The 22158-nt window shown below is 52.6% G+C and overlaps 3 protein-coding genes across 5 annotated transcripts; 2 read left to right on the forward strand and 1 right to left on the reverse strand.

The window, feature by feature from the left end:
- The first annotated feature begins 2314 nt into the window (after positions 1-2314).
- Positions 2315-3999, forward strand: sfr1 (SWI5-dependent homologous recombination repair protein 1). Its single transcript, XM_018740219.2, has 3 exons — positions 2315-3073; positions 3156-3425; positions 3506-3999. Exons 1-3 carry the CDS (start codon positions 2960-2962, stop codon positions 3695-3697), a joined length of 576 nt encoding a protein of 191 aa, XP_018595735.1. The 5' UTR covers positions 2315-2959; the 3' UTR covers positions 3698-3999.
- A 99-nt stretch (positions 4000-4098) lies between these two features.
- Positions 4099-17741, reverse strand: cfap43 (cilia and flagella associated protein 43). 2 transcript variants are annotated; one of them, XM_029251058.1, is made up of 38 exons: positions 17602-17741; positions 16893-17146; positions 16552-16648; positions 16274-16441; positions 15682-15820; positions 15212-15359; positions 15040-15122; positions 14786-14917; positions 14581-14697; positions 14386-14466; positions 14136-14284; positions 13878-13981; positions 13661-13795; positions 13313-13479; positions 13071-13235; positions 12452-12582; positions 12210-12381; positions 11876-11968; positions 11084-11161; positions 10871-10996; positions 10589-10693; positions 10334-10450; positions 10019-10216; positions 9685-9891; positions 9114-9203; positions 8229-8309; positions 7926-8051; positions 7645-7764; positions 7280-7387; positions 6720-6806; positions 6338-6426; positions 6072-6243; positions 5676-5788; positions 5422-5581; positions 5162-5326; positions 4774-4854; positions 4380-4533; positions 4099-4294 (listed from the first exon to the last, which is right to left on the reverse strand). In XM_029251058.1, the coding sequence occupies exons 1-38, from the start codon at positions 17628-17630 to the stop codon at positions 4122-4124; spliced, it is 4914 nt and encodes a 1637-aa protein (XP_029106891.1). In that variant the 5' UTR covers positions 17631-17741; the 3' UTR covers positions 4099-4121. The 2 variants fall into 2 exon arrangements, with proteins under 2 accessions (XP_029106891.1, XP_029106890.1); XM_029251057.1 differs by having other exon boundaries at positions 15670-15820.
- Positions 17742-17836: 95 nt separating this feature from the next.
- LOC108927129 (glutathione S-transferase omega-1) lies at positions 17837-21239 on the forward strand. Of its 2 annotated transcripts, XM_018740217.2 has the most exons (7): positions 17837-17910; positions 18140-18227; positions 19864-19972; positions 20066-20288; positions 20407-20508; positions 20670-20776; positions 20850-21239. In XM_018740217.2, the coding sequence occupies exons 2-7, from the start codon at positions 18200-18202 to the stop codon at positions 20998-21000; spliced, it is 720 nt and encodes a 239-aa protein (XP_018595733.1). In that variant the 5' UTR covers positions 17837-17910; positions 18140-18199; the 3' UTR covers positions 21001-21239. The 2 variants fall into 2 exon arrangements, with proteins under 2 accessions (XP_018595733.1, XP_018595734.1); XM_018740218.2 differs by lacking the exon at positions 17837-17910 and having other exon boundaries at positions 17934-18227.
- The last annotated feature ends 919 nt before the right edge of the window (positions 21240-22158 follow it).

Below are 22158 nucleotides of genomic sequence, written 5' to 3' on the forward strand. Positions count from 1 at the left end.
CTCGTTGTCTGCTGCTGACGCACTTGGTTCCCTCTGAGTGGTACGTTGGTGTGGAGAAGTGTAAGAGTAAATGTGTAAATGAATAAAAACCAGGTGTACTCATGGTGACTACAGGGGCTTAGTTTACCGTTTCTGCTCGTTCATTCCATCAGTTCTCCAGCGCAAAGATATTTTCCAAGAGAGCCAGGTTGACACAAGCCTTCCATCTGCTGTCCCGAGGCATCGTCAAATACCCCGCCTGATGGGTGCGGGCGCCCCGCCCACCACGCCCTCAAGAAGCATCCGCCGGCATGAGTCACGGGAACCGAACCTGAGCCCCACAAACAGGTTGGTTTCTAAGATACAGCTGACCGGAGGGTCTCGCAGAGGGCTCCGGAGTCGTTCTCAAGTCACAGATGGACTGGACCCGAGAAGCTCCCGGAGCAGCATGGAAGCCCCGTGCGAGTGACCCTTGCAAGGCACTGGAGGGCCTCGCCCAGAGGACGTTGGAGGAGTTCTCTCGCTGTGTGTGTTTCACTGCTGCGGGGCAAATCATTTCTCTCGATTCCACTCGCAATTATATGTTCCCTGAATTACCGAGCGCAGGCTGTCATCCCGCACACGGCCCCGACACGCAGGCGGCCCGTGCCAAACAACAAATGGCACGCAGTGTTATCGTGGAGACGGCGTGCGAGCAACAGCAGCTCGTCGCCCTGGCCACTCGAACCTGCGGCAAACGCTCGTCCCCGAGTGTGTGTGCCATCACGTGCGGGTCGGGATCCGCACTCACATTTCGCCTTTTGTGCTCTAAGTGAAAGGTTCAAATCAAAGAGAGTCGCCTTGCGGTCGAGGTGTGTCTGACCTGCCAGCGCAGCCGTGTCTCTGTGTGTGTGTGTGTGTGTCTGTGTGTGTGGTTCAAAGGGAGAGGTGCAGCTCATCATGTTTCCGTGGCCAGCGGCACTCGCATTTGAAACACAGAAAAAAACTGCATTCGTTTGTTGCCTCGTGGTAAGAAGGCTGACAACCACAAACATCTCCATTTAATTGCTGTATTTATTTAAAAGGAAAAAAAAACTGACGCTGACACCCTGGGGCTGGTGCTTTCTGACATCTAAGTTGTGATTTTCAAGTTTCAACAGAGCAGGACTTGAGTCGACACCTCAGTCCTTCAGCCGTCGACGAACAAAAGCGCAGAGTTAGAAAACACAACATGAGCCCTTCATGGAGCTTTTTACCCTGGTACGGTAAAAATCACCCAGCTGTGTAAATGAGTGCAAGTAGCCAAGTGACCAAAGCAAACACCGTAAGCAAGGTGAGGCCATTGGGAGCCAGACCCAGGTCAGCAGCAGCAGCACAGGACATGAGGCTTGTGGGAGGGGACACACCCAGGACAGGACGCCAGTCCATCACAAGGCACCCCAAGCAGGACTTGAACCCCAGACCCACCAGAGAGCAGGCCCCAGCCAAGCCTGCTGCACCACTGCCCCTCTCACTTCTTGGAGCTCAGTGTGAGATAAATAAAAAAACAGTAACCTGTACAAGATCTTTCCAGAAAGGACTTGCATGAACAAGTGTGATTTAGTAGCTGCACTTGGAGCCGGTGAGCAGGACTGGGGACTACAGTTTCTCGTGTTTTTGCCTTCCTTCCTTCCTTCGGGAAAAATGAGCAAAGACCAACACAAGTCATGACAAGTCAAATTGTCAAGTGACACTAAACATAAACAGCAGATGGTGTAGTGGTTACAGTTACTGCCTTTAGACCAACAGGTTGCAGGTTTGATCTCCAGCTGTAGTATCCTTGAGCAGGTACTTACTATAAACTGCTCCAGTCAAATTACTGAGCTGTGCAAATAGATTAATAAGTGTAAGCTTGTAATAATTGTAACATTATTATAAGTTGCTTTGGAGAAAAGGGTCAGCTTAATGTAATGGATCTTTGGTGTACTCTGCTTCTTAAACGACAGAAGAGAAACAAAAAAAAACATCAAGAAACTTTGGAAGAAAAGCAATGTAATAAAATCGCCTACATTATGCAGTTATCAAATTCAAATCAATTCTAAGGTTCGCATCTCCAGAAATTACAAATACGATCCGTCTACGTGCACCAAGCAGAGGTGTGGCCAAGCCGAGCTCAGGGTGGATGGCCAATCAGATCGAAGTCTATGTGGCCAATCAGTGCTACGAGTGTGTAGCCAATCTGATGGAAATGTGTGTGGCCAATCAGTGCTACGAGTGTGTAGCCAATCTGATGGAAATGTGTGTGGCCAATCAGTGCTACGAGTGTGTAGCCAATCAGAGGGAAGTGTGTGTGGCCAATTAGAGCGCAGCAGTAGTACATATGGGGTGCGGTTCCGCAGTGCCACACCTTAAAAGTTGAACGTTCTCTTTTCTAACTCAGTTTCTACCACATGAAAGTATTTTCCTGTTTTCAGTTGGTGAATGAGATATTACACGGGTAATAAGGAGCAATAAAGCAACGGGACGAGGCGATCATCGCGTTTTGTTTCCGTTTGCGGTTTCGAGGTCAATTCATATCCATTGGAGCGTGATGCGGAAAAACTACGTCTCCCGTGATGCCTTTCGCCCCGGCGCGCGCGCTACTTCCGGAAGCCGCCGGCCGCTGTGAACGTTCTTTGCGCTCCGTGCTGAAGGAGTGAAAAAAGATCGATTTCGCGGTCGGGGTTGAAACTCATACCGCGATTCTCACGGTTTGTGACGAGTCTTTCGTGTTGGGCTGTTTTCTTAAATAAGTTTCTTACCTTTAAAGACGACAATTTTTTTTTTTAATAATTACACGAGGTACAGTGAGGTAGTAAGGTATAAGGAGGTGCAGGGAGGTGCGGCGAGGTGCAGTCCTGGCACTGGGACCAAAATCCAGGGGACTGGGCTGCCAGGTTTTCTCTAAAGGAAGTATGACAAGATGAGAGGAAGTGGCACTTGGACCACTGAGCATCAATCGCTGGTTCGCTGACGGGGCCTGATGGAGCTTCAGCGCAGCACAGTGGAGGGTCCGCACCTGGGGGGGTCAGAAGCTGCGCGTGAGCCACCTGCAGCTCCAGGAAATGGACGTCCAGGTGCGGCCACCACGCCCACGGTACGTTTTATCGTTATTGTCGTCATCCTTTTGCTTTCCAACGCGCGCCCTCAGGACGTGCTGTAACACACTCGCCTTGCAGCCGCTGAGCACGTCGCTCAAGGAACGGCTGAAAAGAACAAGGCGCTCCTTTAACGCCCCTAACCCTGCGGCCAAGAGGCTGAAAGCCACACGTGAGGAAGGGACTCGGGTGGAAGCGGCAGGCGAGAGGGGCGCAGGTGAGCTAGGTGAGGGCAGCGACAGTGCCACATCCACGACCCTGCTGCAGCTGCGCGACTCGCTCGAGAGGGACGTGCGGGAGAAGATGGAGATGCTGCGCAGGATGAAGATGGTCAAGATGTACAGAACTAAGGTAGCGCTCCCCCGCCAGAGCAGAGCACGGGTTCGATGCAGTACTCCATCGTAAGTTCGTGACCCCGTCTGTCCCCGCAGAATGACCTGACTGAGCTCCGGGAGCTCGTCGGCAAGTGGAGGCGCTGCAGCCAGGCGGCGCTGTACGAGCTGCGGGCCGCGCTGCCCGTCGATGGCCGGAAGGTCACCCTGGGCCAGCTGGTTGACCGCCTGGGTCTGGACGACAGCCTGCTGCATTTGGACCGCACCCAGGACGACTTCAGTGACGCTTGAGCGTCCGTCGTCTCGGCGCGTCCACCGGTGCACCCTGCTTTCAGTTCAGCGCGCGGTTCACAGACGCTTCAAACTGGAGTCGCGAAACTGTTTAATTGCGCATTAAAACAAAAGTGACGTTTTCCCTTTTACAGTGTTTAATTGTACCCAGGAATACAGTAATCCTTTCTGTTATGTGCTCTTCTACAGAACATCTTGAGCTGCAATGTTGGATGTTCAGTTATAACAGTGTTGAACAAGTGAAAAAGGCTTAAATATCTAACAGCCACTTCTGTGTGAAGTGGCTAAAAAGCGACAGGTGGTGATAGTGTCCCCTGTTCATGGACATTTGAGTTGATGGCTCTGAAATATTTCCATTCTGGGTGTGTTTACTGTGCCATAATAAAGTGTTCACAGTGGAGGTGGCGTGAACTCGCTGTGCTCCTCACTGGTCAGGATCCACAAGAGCAGGGAAGTTCTTCATCCTGAGGCGCTCCACCTCGGCCCTCAGGACGCTCAGCTCCTGGCTCTGGGCCTGGCTCAGCATCACCAGCCGCTTCCTCTGCAGAATGTCCTGGTAGCGCCGGTCTGCGCTGCTCTCTGGGGTCTCCTCCACAGCTGAGCAGGGGTGGGGTAAGGGTGTCAAGGGTCACGGTTCTGCTGCCATATGGGACATAAACATTTGAGCATACAGCGCCGTTACCTGCGGCTTCGTAAATGTTCTTTATTTCCGCCACGCCGATGCTCATGATTGCCAGCTGTGAGTCGAGGTTGCGGCTCTTGACTGCCCACTGTGTGGCCTGCTTGTTCAGCTTCTGGATCTCCATCTTTGCTTTGCTCACGTTCTTCTGGTGAATCTGAAATGTTGAAAGGGACCTTGCTCATAATTCAGTGAAGGATTGAAATGGCAACTGAAAGAAGCTCACTGCAGGAACTTCATCAGCAGAGAAACTTGACACAATTCATCATGCTAGTATAGTTATCGGCATGTTGCTATACATAAAACGCCAGTGAAGTAGCAACAAGAACCGAGCAAGTGAGTTAACTCATTATAGACGATTTGTTAAACCTCAAGCAGCTTGCGGAAGGTGTCCCACCTTTTCTTGCAGCGTGATGTTCTTCTCCATAGTTGACAGCTGCTTTGCTGTCCGGTTTTTATTATCTGCTTCACTCAGGTACTTCAGGAAGGAAGGAAGGGAATTTCACAGCAATGTGACATTTCAACAAAAGAAACAAACACTTGCATTTATCTGACACTCTTCTCCAAAGAAGCTTACAATGTTCAGATATTTACAACTACTTACCCCTTCATACAGCTGGGTAATTTAACTGGAGCAAATTACAGTAAGGGCACTATAGCCAGAAGTGGGGTTGGAACCTGTAACCTCTGGATCCAAAGGCAGCAGCTCTAACCACCACACTGTTGGCATTTGCACAACTTGTTGGTCTGGTAACTTTATTTCTGGCTCGGAGAAACAGCCGCACCTCCTGCTGCTCCTGAGATACTCGCAGCCTCTGGATGTCACGGGCCTTGTTCTGAAGGTCCTCCTTAAGCATGGCCAGCCTGCGGCGCTCCCACTCCATCTGGATGATGCCCTTGCGGTAGTCCTTGCACTCCACCATCCTGGCGATCTTCTGTTCTCCCAGCGTCTGAGATACATTAGACCAGACCAGCCAGAAGGTCCTAGAGGAAAACAGTTTGACTGTCAAATGACTTTCTGATGACTTTCTGGGTCCATCCTCACCTTGATTGTCGTGTTCAGGTCTTCCACCACCCTGCGGTGAATGAGCAGGGAGTCAGACAAGTCTGTGATGAAATTGCCCTTCTCCACCTCAACTTGTCCTTGCTTGATAAGGATCTGGACCATGATGTTCAGCCGGAACCTCATCTTCTCTTCATTGAAGCTGTGGAGGAGACAGTTTAAAAGAAATGACTGTCAGTCATGAAATGACACTCAATCATGAGTCTTGCACATCTCCACCTTTCTCTCAGCCTCACTCTCTGAGCTCTTCCATGATGTTCTTCACTTCCAGTCTGACCCTCTCGTCCTCGTCCATCCTCCTCTGCAGGAAGGCCTGCATCTCTGCCAGCATTAGGGCTTTCTGCTTCACCTACAGGTGTTGGATTGAGGAAGACGCCATGTCTCCTGAGAGTTGAGCAGGTGAGGCAGCAAACGTCATTATTTATTTAGTTGCATGTGGCCACGCCAGGTGTTGTTTGTAGTGCTTGTACACCCATTCCACCGTGTGTAAAGATGATGGGAAGTGGCCAAGAGAGACCCAACAGTGACAACTGCTCTGATAAAGATTAGGTGTGTTGGTCCACAGCGCGCAGACACCACGTCAAGCACTGGACGCCACACTGAATGAAAATGATATGAGCAGCAGCCCCCACCTTCTGCTCAGAGTCCACCTTGGTCCTCCGCGCCACGCAAAAGCGCTCCCACGCAGCCGAGTCAAGGCCCTCCGGCATGTTCTCTGGGGAATCGAGCTCCTCGATGGCCTTCTTCAGCTGGTCCAGCCCCTCGCCGGCTGCTCGGCCAGACTGCACGCGCATTCTCTGGACCCTGTGCCACAACGTGCACTGCAGATTAACGGCCAGCTCACCTTGGACGCCCTGTCAAAGTGGAATCTCTCACGCGTTTGTCCAGATCATCTTACCAAGGCCTACGTTTGTACAACTTATACAGCTGGTCGACAAGGTGAAGAGGGACATCGGAAAACTCCTTCTTGAAGCTTTTGTCAAGCTGCTGCAGGAAGGAAAACACATCAGAGGTAAAAGGTGCAGTAGTGCTGCTGCTGCTGCTGCTGTCCTGCTCCCTGCTACTGCTGTAGTGCCCTTGAGCATGGTACTTAACATGAATTGGCACGGTCAAAAGGGCCCAGCTATATAAGTTGCTTTGGATAAAAGAAAGTGACAGATACATAATTACATTGACGTTTCTGTCAAGATTATATCACTAGTATCTGGGCAGAGCTTCTCAAAGCCACGCTCCAGTTCCACGTGAAAAGTGTTCATACAGAGGTACGCTGGGGGTCTTACTTTGTCTTCTGCCACAATGTTGTCATAGGTCTCCTTGAAAGCATTGACTTTCTCCTTGCACTCCCTCACTTCTTCGCCTAAGTCATTCTGGAAAAAAGCACAGCAGCCCGACTGGAGCGACTTGTCCCCACATTTGACACAACACTTCCACCTTCTGGGTCCAGTGCCATTAGATGCTGTACGACAATGAAGTTCATGCTCATGCCAGGGTGCAAAGACCAACCATCCTTATTTGACATCTCAAGATGAAAAAACATGAGCGTGACACCAGACCCTCGGTGTTCATCTGACTTCATCCCGTCATTTTGTTCAGTTCCAAAAAATCAAAATTTAGCTCAAAGGAAGGAGGGTTGATGGCACTACAGGCACCGATGAAAATGTAAAGGCAGAACAGAGTTGCATGAAAGCCGCCCAGCATTGCTTCCGAAAGCTGCAGGAATGTTGCCTTGAATGCAAATCTTCTGAGGGGGGCGAGGGTTTGAACACGAGAAGCTTTCGGTCTCACCTCGGTATCGCAGCACTGTACACTACACAGCATTTTCACAGGAATGAAACGCTACCTTCGAGGTTCTTGCTTTTTGGAGTTTGTTGCTCAGCTCTGTCTCCCTGTTGAAAATCTCCTCCTCAATGAGGATCGAATAGACCAGGTTGGCGATCTTGAGCTCCTCCTGCCAACATCCAGCACAGCACCACGGTTACAGAGCATGCATGGACATAGCTTACAGCAGGTTCACTCATGGGCCTCCAGTCTTGGCTAAGCCATGAGGGCTGATGTGTGAATGCGTTACAGTAAAGTGCACCCATGGGAAGTCCTTACAGAAGTTGTGTATGAAATCAGTAGTGTTCTTCACGCTCCAGGGTGTTTATTGACCCCTGTGCTCATTTTGAGAAAGAGGGACATGCTGACTCCGACTGGCGGTACTACCTGGCACGTCACCATCTCCGTTTTGACTTTCCTCTCGAAGAGCTTCCTGAGGACCTGGTCGAAGCCCTGGGTGGCCTCTTTATTGGACGTTTGCAGTTTTTTCATTTCTGCTTCCAAGGCCTGTGAAAAAAGACAGACGCAGATTTAAGGCTCCGCTACACGTTGTGCACAACAAGCATCCCTGCGGTTGCGACACATGGGTCGTTTCAGCGTTCATCTTGACCGGAACAAACCAATTGCACAGGCTGGGGTGTGAAGAACACCACTTTGGCCTTTCATACCTTCCTGTACTTCTCTTGTTCTTCACTTAGCTCCTTGACTTTTTTTTCAAATGCCTTGAAGCTTTTCTTTTCTTCCTCTGTCCACTGAACTTCTGGTTTGGTCATGAACTCCGGCTGAGGAATCTCCTGGAATTCACAAGTCATGTGGTCAGGACCTTCCTGGATCCACTTGTGTTCACAGCAGAACCATATTTAGGTTCCTGCCGTTGACACAGTACAGTGCAGTGCAGATAACTCTCAGCAAAATATAGTGATGTTCAGTTGAACAACTGAAATATTGAGATGGTAGAGACGTCTTCTCACCATTTTTAAAATTTCTTCTTTTTTGACTTCCAGGACCCCACCCATCATGTCATCAAGGGCTCTCTCTCGTAGGTTGTCACCCTTTAGAGGGGGAAAAAAGGGCAAGGACCTGAGCTGTGAATGGCGGATTTTACAATTCTTAGGTGTTCTGTTTCTTACTCTTAAGTAAAAACGTGCGGGATTCAACATGTTTCGTCCTGTGTAACATCTGATGAGCCCCTACAGCTCCACAAGGGCGCTGAGCTCCTCCCCCTTTGGCTGTTCGGTGGTCCTACTCACAAGGGTCCAAGACTAAAATTCTGCAGGTTCTCTATTTTACGCCCATTGTGGTGTTATGAGCTCCCCGTGTCCCTCAGAGCTGCTGAATCCCTCCCACACCGAAGAAGGGTCTCGAACCCATCTCTCTGAGAGCCACTTCTCTCCTGACAGCTCCATAAATGAGTCCCACACCATCTGCTATGATTATCTATGTATTTGCCGTTTGAATGTCACTTCTATAGGAGCTAGTGGAGGGATGTGAACCAGCAACGTGGTGGTGTCACACAAGCAGTATGTCCATAGCCCTGTGCGTGTGCTTAAAGCTATGTCACTTGGTGATGCTCTTTTGTTTACTTTAAGCTGTACGTCATCTTGCGAGAGAGTCTGCAGAGTGAAAAACCCTAATGTGGTGTCAATGTGAAGCTGCAGGCTTATGAACAATTCAATGGGCCTGGATTTTAAGCTGCCAGCTGTACGGCATTCAGAAAAAACTGCAACAGCCCAGGACTTTTCCTTTGTCGTCGTCCGTTCACTGTTCTTGCAGATACTTGTCTCTGCTGTTCTTGCCAAGGTGTCTCCTCTGATCGGAACGCCAAAGCTCGTGAGCACACCAGCAGACGGACGTACCTTGGCAGCTAGCCGCCTCTGTTCCTCGGCCTTCTTCAGGGCTTCCTCTTTCAGACGATCCTCTGCTCTCAGATACTTTTCCACTTTAAACTGCCAACATGACAGACTTGTGAAGGCCGGTGGATCACAGTGGTAAAAATCAAATCTTTTTCAGTTCGAAGGCTGAAACAATGTGTAGCGAAGACTCCAAAGGCAGCAGCTCTAACTACAACGTCCTTCATTCATTCATTCATTCATTCATTCATCAAGAACCACTTTTGCAAGTCACAGTTATGTGGTCCAGTGTTCCAGAGCCTATCCTGGAAGCGCAGGGTGTGAGGCAGGGTCCACCTTGGATGGGACACCAGTCCATCACAGGGCAGCCAGATGCACACATTCAGTGACAATTTGGTCATCTGAAACGTGTCCCTTTGGACACTCTTAGATTCCATAAGTGAAAGATATTTTGCAAATGCATTATCATTATTATTATTATTATTATAAGCCTGGAGGACTGTGGACACCCCAAACCTTTCTGCACTCTTCAGCCTGAGCCCTTTGTGTCTTTTCTGACCCCTTTAGGCCCCTGTACCTCGGACTCCAGCACCACGAGGTCCCTCTCCGGCCTCTCGATGTCCGTCAGGGTTGGTTCCCACAGCTGCCCCTTGAGATCAAGCTCCGCCATGATTTCTGCTATTCTCTTGTTCCTTTCTTTCACACGGCTAATCTCCTGCTCCTTTTGCTTGAAAACACTATTAAACTGCTTGTTGAAATCACTCTTCACCTCATAGATGACATCCTTAAAGGGAGGAGGAAGAACACAAATGAAGCGGAGGGAACTGAGGAAAAAGGCCACGAGCAGGACTCTAACGTCTAGATTCGAGGAGAAGCTGAGTGGGAAACCCATGGTGAGGAACGCAGTTCACCTGCAGCAGTGTGATCTGGTGGACCTTCTGCTCGCGGATGAACAGCTCAAACTGGCTGTAGAGGTAGGGGTTGCGGCCACCGAACTGAGCGCTGAGGCTGCCAGCCAGAGCGACGCTCTCCTCGTCGTCTTTGTCCTCGAGCTCCTCCTCCTTCTCGGCCGCAGATCTGGTCATCTTCTCCAGGAAGCTGAGCTGGATCTGCACACACATGCCCACACACAGACCCCACATCAACTTGTTCCACAAGTCGACTCAACGTGTCCGTTTCCAGGCTGAAGCACACGCACGTGGCCCAAGGGTCTGTGTGGGACTAACAGAGTGGTCCATCTGCTCAATCGCCCGCATCCTCTGCACCCTCTGGAGGTTTTCCAGCTCCTTCTCTGTGCGTTCCTTCATGGGGTAGTTCATCACCTCATGGTCTGAGTGGAAGGCCTGCAAGAGAGAGAACCTTTGTGGGCCCAACTCTGCTGCCACCTGACACACACATGACATACGCACCGAAACACTGGACCCCTGGTGGAACTTGAGGTAATCGTGATATATTTCTGGTTTTGCACCGCTCTTTGATACCTTAATGGCTTGCCCTTTGACCTTCATGGAATCCCAGCAATCTCGTTTGAGGACCTCACGTAGGTACGCCTTGGCAAGGTTCTCCAGCTCAATCTCATTCCGCACCTTACAGATGTGCACACAAGTACATACTTCTGTTAGGCGAAGCATTTGTACGAAGGGAGCCGTGTCATCTGGATGCGGTTCTCAGAAAGAAGATCTGCGCTGGACTCTCGAAGTCCACATCCTGGTTTCACCCAGCAAGGCCGGGGTGCACGGGGAACAGCTGTCCTGCTTTAGTACCCTGGCAACCTCTTCTTCTCCTTCGGCCTGCAGCCGCATCTGTTCCTCCACATTCAGGTTGAACTCCAGGTGCTCCAGCTTCTCTATGTCTGGCAGCAACTCGTTCTCTCTCATCATGGCCTGGACCTACAGACAGCGTTGCTGAGCCTAAGTCTGCAAAATGTGGACGACGTGCAGTATTTCCTGAAGATGATGTGTATGTCTCTGTCTTACCGTGTTTCGCAGCTCCCTGATGGCTTTCTGAAGGTTCTTCCTTTCTTCGGAAAAGTGCTCTCTCTCTTTTTGGAGGACCTGGGGGCAAGTTCAACACTTGGATTCGAACCGATTTGGAGAGGAAAGAGAACAGACCAAAGAGAGTCTGTTCACCCAAAGAGAACAGACTTCATCCAAGTCCCTCTCCCGGTGTTTACAGCTCCCGTCTCCAGTTCCTCGCTATCAGTGACCGGTAACGAGATGAGGAATGTCGTACGAGTTTATCGGATCAGTCTGTCCACAGTGTGCAGTCGAGGGCAGTTTGAGGAGGCAGTATTTTTAATCTGTCATTTTAAAGTACTTTTCATTTGTATGCAGCTCAAAGTGCATAAAAAATAAGTTTTACGATGTGTTTATAGCGACATCTGAGATTCTTACATAACTTAAAAAGTCCACTAATCAAGGGGTGTGCCCAAGATTGAGACTATCACTGATTATGGGTTAGTGGGAAAGGTGCCCTTGTCGACAGACACTGCGCTGCGCACACTGCTGGCCCCAGGACGATGGTGCGTGTTTCTCGGTGCTCGTCAGACGCTCTGCCCTCTCACTCGAGCGTTCCCGTTACTTGTGCCCCGTATGAAACGGGAAAGGGTTAGGGTTAGGGTTGCTCAGTATTGTTACAAGCGCCTTGTGGACAAAGGTGATGAAGTGCGACGGTATCGCAGGCACTACCACAGAGCCCCGTGTGAGATCACGACCCCGGAGCGATTCCCCGAGGTTCACCGCTAACCGCCTGTTTGCAGCGCCGCTCACCTCCTGCACCTTGCGGTCCAGCCAAGTGTCGCTGCGGTGCTCCTGCCCGTCATCCTGCTCCACGAGCTCCAGACCACGGCTCCTGTCACTCGCCTGCGAAGGTCAGTGCGGCATTGTGGGCTTGTGCTCAGATAATGAGCTCATTTCTATTAATTGTATTAGAGAGCCTAGAATAAATGTCAAAAAATCAAATACCTGTGAAAGAACTCAGATAGATAAATGTAACAACGTAACCTAGAATATATAGAATACAAATGTAACACAACTCATGATGCTCTCAACAGCAGCAGTAATTATTGTAATGAGTGGGTGTTTAAGATGCTCAGCAGCGCACCTTCCCTCCATGCCGGGGCGCTCTTGACGCAAGCGCAGAGGTCTTGGGGTCCCACACGGGCATGCGGCTGAGGACGGGGTTCTCTGCCACCAGCGAGGGTTTGAGCGCCGCTGCGAGCCCCTGACCGTACACAGCGGCCGCGCTTACCTCGCCGGCACCGGCGGCTTTCATCCTGCCAGGAAAGCACGTGTGAAACACGGCACAGGGAGTCGCCCTCGCCTCCGGCGGCAGGCGCAACGTACCTGAGGCACGCGCACACCAGGGACTTGTCCTGCGAGCCGATGGTCACCAGGGAGCGGCCGTCTGTGGAGAAGGACACGGTGCGCGCTCCTCCCAACCAGCAGGAATGACACTGCGTCTGCAGGTAGCGCTCCTGTCCGCGGCGCATGGAGACACAACGTGGGTCACGCTGCGGTGTCAAGGTGCAGGTGAGCACAGCATCCGTGCAACGTGTACAGCAGAGTTAAGCGTCTCTCCGATGTTCAAAACGGCCAGAGCAAAAGAGCAACGGGAGCTTTAGTTGTACAGGAGCGCCACGGAGAGCATCCCGACTGACTGCGCAACCGTGTGCTGTGCCGAGCGAAGGGATCTGCATGGCGTGGCGAAGGTGGCTCAGCGCATCTTGGGGACGGAGCTTCCCGACCGGGACACGACCTACGCTAGCCGACTGAGGAGGAAGGCTGGCAGTATCATCATGGACACCACGCACCCCGGTCACTCCCTGTTCGAACCGCTGCCGCCCAGTAAACGGTTCAGGACGATAAGATCCCGCACCAGTAGACTGAGGAACAGCTTTTTTCCCTGTCCTCTGTGGCTGCGGCGCACAAACCCCCGTGCCCTGTGCGAGAAAGGAGCTCATACCATGCTGGAGGTGTCGCACACGCGCAGCTCCCCATCCTTCCCCGCGGACGCCAACCAGCAGTGGTGGGGCGACAGGATCACGGCGGCGGGGCTCAGCGGGTGGCTGTCTGCCTCCTGGTCGGGCTCCAGGTGGACGAGCTCGTCTGCAGTCCAAGGCTCCGCACTCTGAAACACATGTCTGAGCTTCAACGCGCTGAGTGACAGACAATGGCGTGCGTACGTGCGTGCGTGGCCGGTCGAACCTCTGGCAGTGTGAACATCTGCAGGCTCTTCCTCCCAGCGCAGTAGCTGAAAACGGTGCCATCAGGTCCCAAGACGGCAGAGCTGAGCGGCTCGGCGACGTCAAACTTCTGCTTGTGCAGGAGGGCATCCGGGAGGCGTCCCTGCGGGTCTGCGCAGCCTTGGCCCCCTGCGGACGACAGCACCGCCGCGTGGGGTGTCTCCACAACCACCTCCGCTGGCTCTATGGCCGAGCTCACCGTCGCCCACGGTCCATCCACCTCGTCACCCCGTCTACCCGCTCCGCTGCGCCCTCCCGCAGCTGCAGGGCACCGAGCCGCGCAGACGCACACGGCTCCCGCTGCGCTCACCTGTGAGCTGCTGCAGGGGCAGGTCCAACGCCTCGAGCCGACAGCCCTCCTTGGCCGAGCACAGGAGCAGCACACGCACGCCTGCATTGCCCTCGGAGCAGCGAGTGGACATGGCCAGCACGGCGCCACACGCCTCTGAAAAGGCAGCGCACGGCGGTTTCAGAAACACGGGTCCCACAGTCAGCTGGGCCTCATCCCCTGCACCCCCCGGCGGTACCTGTGTATCCAATTATCTCGAACACTCTGGATGGCCTCGCGTCCAAGATGAAGACGAGGGAATCGGAGGCTCCGGCAAGCAGGACGTTTCCTCTTTGGTCGAAACTGTCAGCGAAACACGGAATAAGAGGTCATCGACAACTGACACGGCTACAGAGCACAGCTTCGTCTACTCGCTTCGGGACACAGGTGTAGCACCAGTGAACACGGGAGCATTTAGTCTTCGCCCCGAGCCGCGCGATGTGCAGGGCGTTCTTACGCCAGGTGCTCGATGGCAACGTGGTGAAGCCGCTGCTGGTGGACCACACGGGGTTGCAGCTTCTGCGTCAAGTCCACAAAGAAGACGTGTCCAGCGGCAGTGCCCACGGCCACATACAGGGCACTCGGGCAGCTCGCCAGGCTGCTCACCTGGGGCACAGAGAGCGATGCCGGGCTCAGCGGTGAATCGCGTGGTCAATCTGCGATGTACGGATAGGTACGCGTGCGCCTGGACGCAGAGACACGCTCACCTGAACACTGAGAGACAGGGACCTGACACAAGAGCCAGTGTCCATAGACCGCAGCTGGAGCTCCCCGTTGTCCTGCACCGACTGTAACGCAGAGTGGCACAGAATGAGACGACCGCGTGGCGCACGGTCGCCAGGAGCCTGTATGGTCCCGCTACTGGTCCCCAGCGAGGACATGGGGCTGCAGGAGGACCTTACCACACAGAAGCTGCTGTCAATGGCGAGCGGCACCGCTGCCACAAAGCGCCCCGTGACGACGTCCGGAACTCGCACCACCCTGTCAGACTGCAGCGGGCGGTACCTGAACACGTGGCCCTGGGAGCGGAGGAGCAGAGCACAACGCTCACTGCTGCCCTCTGACCCCCTGCGATGAAGCATGCCCCAGCAGCGCTCTGAGACTCACCCCGCACGAGGACAAGAGTAGCGTGTCGCACTCTGGCGAGAAGCACATGTCGGTGATGGGCTCCTCCAGCTCAGAGAGCTTCTTCACCTCCACTTTTGAGCCTTTAATGTGTAAGCAGCGTAAAACCCGGTCCTGAGGAGACAGAAACAGAGTAAGGGCTGGACACGTGCGGTCGGACTGAGCAACCTGGGCTACCGGGAGACGCCAGGTAACGCGCTGCACCACTTCTCCAGCAGAATCCACGCGGTTCTTACTTCTCCTGCAGCAAACAGGGCATCTCTGCTCAGCGCCAGGCTGCAAAGACTCCCTGCGCGCAGCTGCGATTCCTTCTTTACAGCTGCAAGATAAGAAGAACAAATGCACTTGTCAAGACGAGTCCCCCCGCCAGGGGGGCGATAGAGGGCAGCACGCCCCAGGCTCGCCCACCTGCTCTGGGGTCGGACAGAACGGAGACGCTTTGAGAGTCCAGGTCGACCTGCAGCAGGTGGCCCTCCTTGCACCCCACGTAGAGCTGCGACGCGGCTGTCCAGCAGAGGGCGCTACCGCAAAGGCGCCCTTTCGCTTTCCTCTTGGCCTATCAGTGAACAGGTTGGTTACGACATGCTGCCAGATCCACACACACACACACACACACACACACACACACACACACACTGGATGAATTGTGACACATAAGGGGCTGTGAGCAGTATCAACTGTGCGAGATTTATGCCGAGTCACCGTGACAGCGTACTGGGCACCGGTCGTTCAGCACAAAAAAGAGGTGTGACACACTGTCGCGTACACACGCACTGCCAAATGAACTTTAACAGCAGCGGCTGCAAATGTAGTTCCTTCTTGAGCAGGAGTGCTCATGGGGTCACAGGTAATGTGGAGTACGGTACCATAAAGCTCACAGCTTCTTCCCCGACAAGGCCGGTGATGGCCGATACTGACATCTGGGGCCCCAAATACGTGAAGCTCCCCTCGGAACCCTGGCAGGAGACGCCAGCGCTTCCCTTCACCTGGCTCTCTGTCGCTGGGAGGTCGATCACGCTGTGGGACAAAGTGTGCAATCTCTTCAGTAAGGAAATGTTCACAATCGCAGCACCCCATCACATCATTCCTAAATCGTATTTAAACCTAGAATTCCAATGAACTCCTTGTAGTGTTACTAGCCCACAGCTTTTTCTACCAAGGTGATTCACACCACCATATACACTACTTATCACTTACTCTCACACACCACGGCAAACTTTTTTTTAGAGTTGCTAGTCCACCTGGACAGCATGTCTGGTGATTGTGGGAGGAAACCAGAGCATCCAGAGGAAACCCACACAAACTCCACACACTGGATGGGGATCAAACCCATGTCCTCAAACACCACACAGGGGCTACAATCAGCAGTGCTACTCACTGCACCACCGTGCCACTCTGCATCTAGCTGGAGAAAAAAGTCTGTAGTACCAAGAGAATATCACATGTGACGCGTGAAGTGCAGCGACGCACCTCGACTTGATAATCTGCAGATTTTCACATTTTTCGATATTCCAAACTGTGATGCACGACGCTCTGACTGCACACATTTGCTGCCAGTTGAGAGGGTTAAAGGTCAAACCGGTGACCTCTCTTCCATCCAGCGCCTTTCTGCATATTATGGCTTCAGTCTCCCAGTTCCTGCAAGGGAGCGATGTTGGGGACACACGTGAGCACACACTCCGTATATGTTCTACATACACGCTGGGGAGGCACACTCGATAAGCACGGAGACGGCGCTGCGCCCTCACCATACGGACAGGGTCGGGTCCGGCGTGGAGGAACAGCAGGCCAGATAGGGCCCGGTGCCGCTGAGCGCCACACACGTGTAGTCCAGCTTAGCCGTGCCTGTGGACACAGCGCAGAGTCACTGGGACAGCTGGCGCTGCACCCGCGAGCTCAACGGGCGTGCACGTGTACAGTGTGCCGGCAGTCTGCGTGCAAGCGGGCCAGAAACGGCCGAGTCCCAAACTGTGTTCGCCGATCGCAATAAAACCGATGGCCCCTAACTCTGTACTTATTTTACTAAAGGCCGTTTTCAGCCACTGGGCCCATGAGCACGTGCCCACTGAACACCCGTCCACCCTCTGACCTCTCAGCTGGCTCCTGAGCGCCAGCGCCGGGTAGCTGTACACGAAGATGCTCGGCTCCAGCTTGGGTTCCGAGAAGGCCAGCACTCTGCAGGGGGCGCTAGCGGCCAGCACCCCGATGCTGCGGCCCGGGCCCTGGAGCGTCCTTCTCTTGTTGGTCTCCAGGTCGGCGAAGACCACAAAGTTCCCGCTGGTGTAGCACACCGTCTTCTTGTCCACAAAGTGCACATTGGGACCGGTAAAGCCCTGCACCCACCTGGAGCAGAAGTTCTCATTAAGTAAACTCTGCATCCTATTTATTGTTATTGACAACAAAAACAATAACAACAACATGAAATGACTCAGTGAAGTGCTATGAATAAATATGACATGAGCCCAATAAGTGGGCAACAGGAGCAGAAACTACGGGAGGACCCCCGCTACCCAGCTGTCCTCGTGCCGCACTTTCCTTCCCGTGTGAATGTCCCTTATCAGCAGTACAGTACAGTACAGGACCACAGAGCTGAGTACAGTATGGTACAGTGCGGTACAGCATCACAGAGCTGAGTACAGTGTGGTACAGCACCACAAAGCTGAGTACAGTACAGGACCACAGAGCTGAGTACAGTATGGTACAGTGCGGTACAGCACCACAAAGCTGAGTACAGTGTGGTACAGCACCACAAAGCTGAGTGCAGTATGGTACAGTAAAGTACTGCGCTCCCAGATCACCTGACTTCCAAAGAGCCCAAATGGTCCATGTGCCAAGTCTGTCAATGTAGGACACAGCAAAACGGTTCCGTTCAAATGGATCGATCGAGGCACAAAGCGGTTCTCCGTCCGCCAGCGCGGGGCATAAAGAAGACGCGTTCCGCGTTTCCATGGCGACGGACCGCAACGCCCCACGGGCCTGTCCCGCCCCCTGCCGGACACAGACTGTTATGTCATTGGTGAAATAAATAGCCGCGCGCGCCACTGGCTTGAGGCGTTCCGTGCGACCGTTGTGCTGCTGCTGAGCTCGAGGCGACGGGTCCGGTGCAGGTATGCACGCGCACGCGCACGCGCGTTTCACAAGGCGCCACTTTTTCGCGGAAGCTAAGTGTCCGCTTCTCTACTACAAGCGAAAACGGACAGTTTCGACGTGGAGAACTTCGTTTACTTGTTTGTGACCAAACTCGTGTAACTTGTGTGTGTGTGTGTGTCTCTCTCTCTCTCTCTCTCTCTCTCTCTCTCTCTCTCTCTGTGTGTCTGTGTGTGACGCGCTCCTTAGCTGTGTGTGAGACACAGGTGTGAAAACAGGACAGGTGAGCCCGTGCGCGGCCGTATTAAAATGGCTTCAGAGAGGAGTGTCGCCGAAGGTAAGAGTTTCTCTCCAGTCACTGTCTCGCCGAACACACATGATGACATGTCTCTAAGTTGTAACTTGTCTGCATGTTTGTTATAACTACGGTCCGGGTTCGAATCATTCATGCGTTCCGCTCGGCAACGACGACCTGTTCCTTCCTGCCGAGTCGTTAAGGTTCCAACCCGGCGTGGAAAGAAAGAAGGGTTAAAAAAAAAGATCCACCGTGTGTGTGTCGCCTACACGGGTAAATGAGTGTAAGGAGCCGGGTTACGATGATTTACTGAACTATACCTCAGAGGGGAAACGATGACTTCGCTTGAGGAAGTAAGTGTCGCTAAATCGTGTAGATCATTGAAACTGTTTCTGAAACGCATTCAAAGTGAAAACTTTTTTTCAGGTCGAAGTGCTGCGATGTCTTTACCGAAAGAAAGTGACTCCGCAATTATGATTTACATGCCATCATGTGTTCGTTTAACACACACTTTTCCCGAATCTCATAGAAAGTGTTCGTTAGATGAGCAGGAAGAGACACTTAAGCGAGAGATTGTACAGTACAGAGAAGCTGCGTAAAACTATCACTTGTATAACATTTACGTACAGGAGTAGCTATGTAAAGCTTTATCCGGGGATGATGTTAGTGGTGCATGAAGTTCATTTACACGGCACATGAACCATGGGCGAAGTGAGTCTGCAAAAGCCGGGATTTATTTAGTAAATGCCCGAGTGGGCTCATGATTAAGAAACTCGGATAAGTGTTTGCGCTTACACTGTTACAGCGGCCGCGGGCTATACTGTAGTACCGTGCATTGTTTTACCCGCCGTCCGCCAGCGCATTTCTGCTGAGTCACGGTGAGCGCACGGCGGGCGGGCGCGCGCGCGCTGCAGGCTCGCGCCACTTGGCCGCTCTCGCTGGCGAACGATTTGGCGGGAAGGAGGCGGAGTTGGCACGAGACCACTCTTAGTTTTACCGCGCTTTTACCCCGCGTCCCCGGCTGCAACCGCTGCGCTGTCCCACGTCCTCCGTCTGTCGGAATGATCATCTTTCTTCCTCCTCCTTTTGCCTTTTCTTCGCACCAAGTCCCCGGTTCGCAGGGTCATTGGGTCCTTTCGCTTTCCTGATGGCCGCTGAAGCGCGGGAATTGCGCGCCACTTCACCGTGGCCTGGTCACGTTTGCTTCCGCTTCATGTCATATTTCCATGTCCATTAATGGGGGAATACAGCTGTGTTTTAAAATTACCCAATAAGTGGGTAAATAAGTGTAAGTAGCTGAACATCGTGAGTGGCTTCGGACAAACGCCTGGCACAAATGGAAAAAACGTCATTTATTCCTTCAGCATCGCTGGGACTTGGGAGCTCCTGCCAGAGTAGGAGGAAATAAACCAACAAACAGTCTGCTTTAAAGCCATAGTGACACGGTGAGGAAGGTGAATGAAGCTGTAGTGGCGCGTAGCGGGGACTCTGAACAGTTCAAACCCCCCCCACCCCCGTAGCTCAGCAGGTACCTAGCAGTGTGAAAGGGTGTGAAGAGCACTCACTGTACTCTGCATTTTCTGTGTACCATTGACTTGTGCCCTTTTGGAGTGAAAATGTCAGCGGTGAGGGCTCTGAAGCTCAGTCTTACTGACTCCCGAGTGCTCCGATCCCACAGGGTCCTCGGCCCCGGGCCCCGTCCCCAAGGGCAAAATCCGCATCTACAGCATGAGGTTTTGCCCGTTTGCTCAGAGGGCTCGGCTGGTCCTCGCCGCCAAAGGCATCAGGTGAGTTTGATGCTGCGGCGGCGTCGGTTGGGCAAAAAAAGGGGGCTTGTGAGCAAGAGCTGTGAGCAGCAGCACCCTCATCTCCATTTCCAGGTATGACATCATTAACATCAATCTGAAGAACAAACCCAGCTGGTTTTTGGAGAAGAACCCGTTGGGGGCGGTTCCCGTGCTGGAGACTGACCACGGCGAGATCATCTATGAGTCGCCCATCGTGTGCGAGTACCTGGACGAAATGTACAAGCAGAAGAAGCTCTTCCCAGAGGACCCGTTTGAGAAGGCGAAGCAGAAGATGCTTCTGGAGGAGTTCTCCAAGGTGTTTCTCATGACGCTGCCCTCTGAGCATTTTTAGTTACGCTCCTTATTACCTTGCCCTTCAACCAAGTCCGGGAGAGGCCTTTTGCGCCGCAATTTTACACATCTTTCCTTGTCAGGTCATACCGTACTTCTACAAGGTACTCACAGGAAGGAGCAAATGTGAGAACACGTCGGCCGCGGAGCAGGAGCTCAAGGAGAAGCTGGCTAAACTGAATGAGGTGCGTTAAGGTGTTGGCTTCCCGTAACTGCTGTGATGTTTGGTGCTACTCTGCGCGCCTTCCACTCGCCTCAGTGTTCACGACTCATAAACGGTTAGAGTCGAGGTGGCAGGCGAGCGCAAGAGCTGTGATCGTGTGTGTCTGAACCTGTTTGTCTTCAGACTCTCCTTCAGAAGAAGACCAGGTTCTTCGGGGGAAACTCGGTCACTATGATCGACTACCTCATGTGGCCGTGGTTCGAGAGGGTGGATGGCTACGGCGTGAGGCAGTAAGTCCTTCTCACCAGCAAACACTTAGGTGGGGGCTGTCAGCAGTCACTGAGCTCCTCCATCTCTTCCCAGCTGCTTGGATGGTGCCTCTCAGCTGCAACAGTGGATGCAGGACATGATGGATGACCCTGTCATCAAAGCCACCATGTTTGACAGCGAGACCCACAAGGCCTTCCTGCAGAGCTTCTGCGACGGCAAACCAAACTACGACCTGGGCCTCTAGAGGTGCTTCTGCATGAAGCTCAGCCCTGCACACATCACGTCCTGTTCTGTCTTCTCACAGTTCTCTTAATGATCTTTTATAGGCGCAATATTCAGGTGAATATAACTTCTATTTTAGATGGCTGGAGCCCAAGTGCTGTATTCCTGCTTCGTGACGCTTTGATATGTTAACTCAGCACTGTTATTCCGTGGCTGTGAGGATGAGTGCACTACGATTAAAATGATTGCTCAATATTAAGAGCAACGCTTGTGGTTTCCTTCGTTCCTTTCGCAGCATTTCCTGGTCAGCCTCACATGTTTTAATAAGGAAACAAATGTCCGTTTGTCTTTGGGGTTACAGTTGTCCTGCTGAAAGACCTTGTGTATCTGAAGCACATAACTTTCCTGTGAGTAATAGCCTTATTTTCTTAGGACACACAATGCATGTAAGGCCCACCCAGCGTAAGTAAACACACGGGATAGCTGGGTGTGCGTGACTCAGCTGGTTTCCACTGCGGGTATCCCCCCCCCATCCCCGTTGGGCACACACCCAACTCCTACTGAAGCTCCTTCTCCTCCAGCTCCATGTGTCACCGAGGCTTGAACCAACACTCGCCCTATTTCCTTGCGAAAAGCAAAGTGGTTCTTAAGACAGCGGTCTGACCCGAATGTGACCTGTATCGTGTGTATCAATACACGTTGGAGGATCATCCTCCCGTTGGTTCGTTCAGTCCACATCCCATGGAAATGCACGTGAACCGACTGAACCACCAAAGGTTGTACCCGGCCCATTGGTCCTGAGAAGCCTGTCCCAGGTAGTGAGCTGTGACGTGTTTCTCAAGGGCAGAACTTGAGCTCTGCTGGCCACCGAACTTCACCTCTGTCCCTCGTGGACCCCACAGCAGCGCATAAGGGGAGATGTGTTTAGTGATACGGTCAGGTTGTGTTCCAAAACCATTTCTATTGAGAAACTAGTTACAAAAACAGTGATTCAGCAGAATGTCGGTACATGCCCTCTTTTTTTGGAAATAATTTTGCAATAACGGTTACGAACAACCTCAATATGAAAACTTCAAGAAGAGAACAATCAGTCCCCATGATCCCTTACAAACCCCACCCAATGCTCCATGTTGCACCGACTTGGGACTGGGACTCAAACATGGGTTCTTCTGGTGCGACG

The sequence above is a fragment of the Scleropages formosus genome, chromosome 4 (genome assembly GCF_900964775.1).
Source record: "Scleropages formosus chromosome 4, fSclFor1.1, whole genome shotgun sequence".
NCBI classification, from domain to species: Eukaryota; Metazoa; Chordata; class Actinopteri; order Osteoglossiformes; family Osteoglossidae; genus Scleropages; species Scleropages formosus.

Coding starts and splice junctions, on each gene's coding strand:
- cfap43 (XM_029251057.1), bottom strand. CDS start 17,630: ATGGACCATTTGGGCTCTTTGGAAGTCAG. Junction 15,360..15,669: donor AAGAAGCTGTGAGCTTTATG/GTACCGTACTCC, acceptor GTTCACTGATAG/GCCAAGAGGAAAGCGAAAGG. Junction 7,388..7,644: donor CGGAGATGGTGACGTGCCAG/GTAGTACCGCCA, acceptor GGATGTTGGCAG/GAGGAGCTCAAGATCGCCAA.
- LOC108927129 (XM_018740217.2), top strand. CDS start 18,200: ATGGCTTCAGAGAGGAGTGTCGCCGAAG. Junction 20,289..20,406: donor TTCTGGAGGAGTTCTCCAAG/GTGTTTCTCATG, acceptor TTTCCTTGTCAG/GTCATACCGTACTTCTACAA. Junction 20,509..20,669: donor AGCTGGCTAAACTGAATGAG/GTGCGTTAAGGT, acceptor GTTTGTCTTCAG/ACTCTCCTTCAGAAGAAGAC.
- sfr1 (XM_018740219.2), top strand. CDS start 2,960: ATGGAGCTTCAGCGCAGCACAGTGGAGGGTCCGCACCTGGGGGGGTCA. Junction 3,074..3,155: donor GTGCGGCCACCACGCCCACG/GTACGTTTTATC, acceptor CTCGCCTTGCAG/CCGCTGAGCACGTCGCTCAA. Junction 3,426..3,505: donor TCAAGATGTACAGAACTAAG/GTAGCGCTCCCC, acceptor CTGTCCCCGCAG/AATGACCTGACTGAGCTCCG.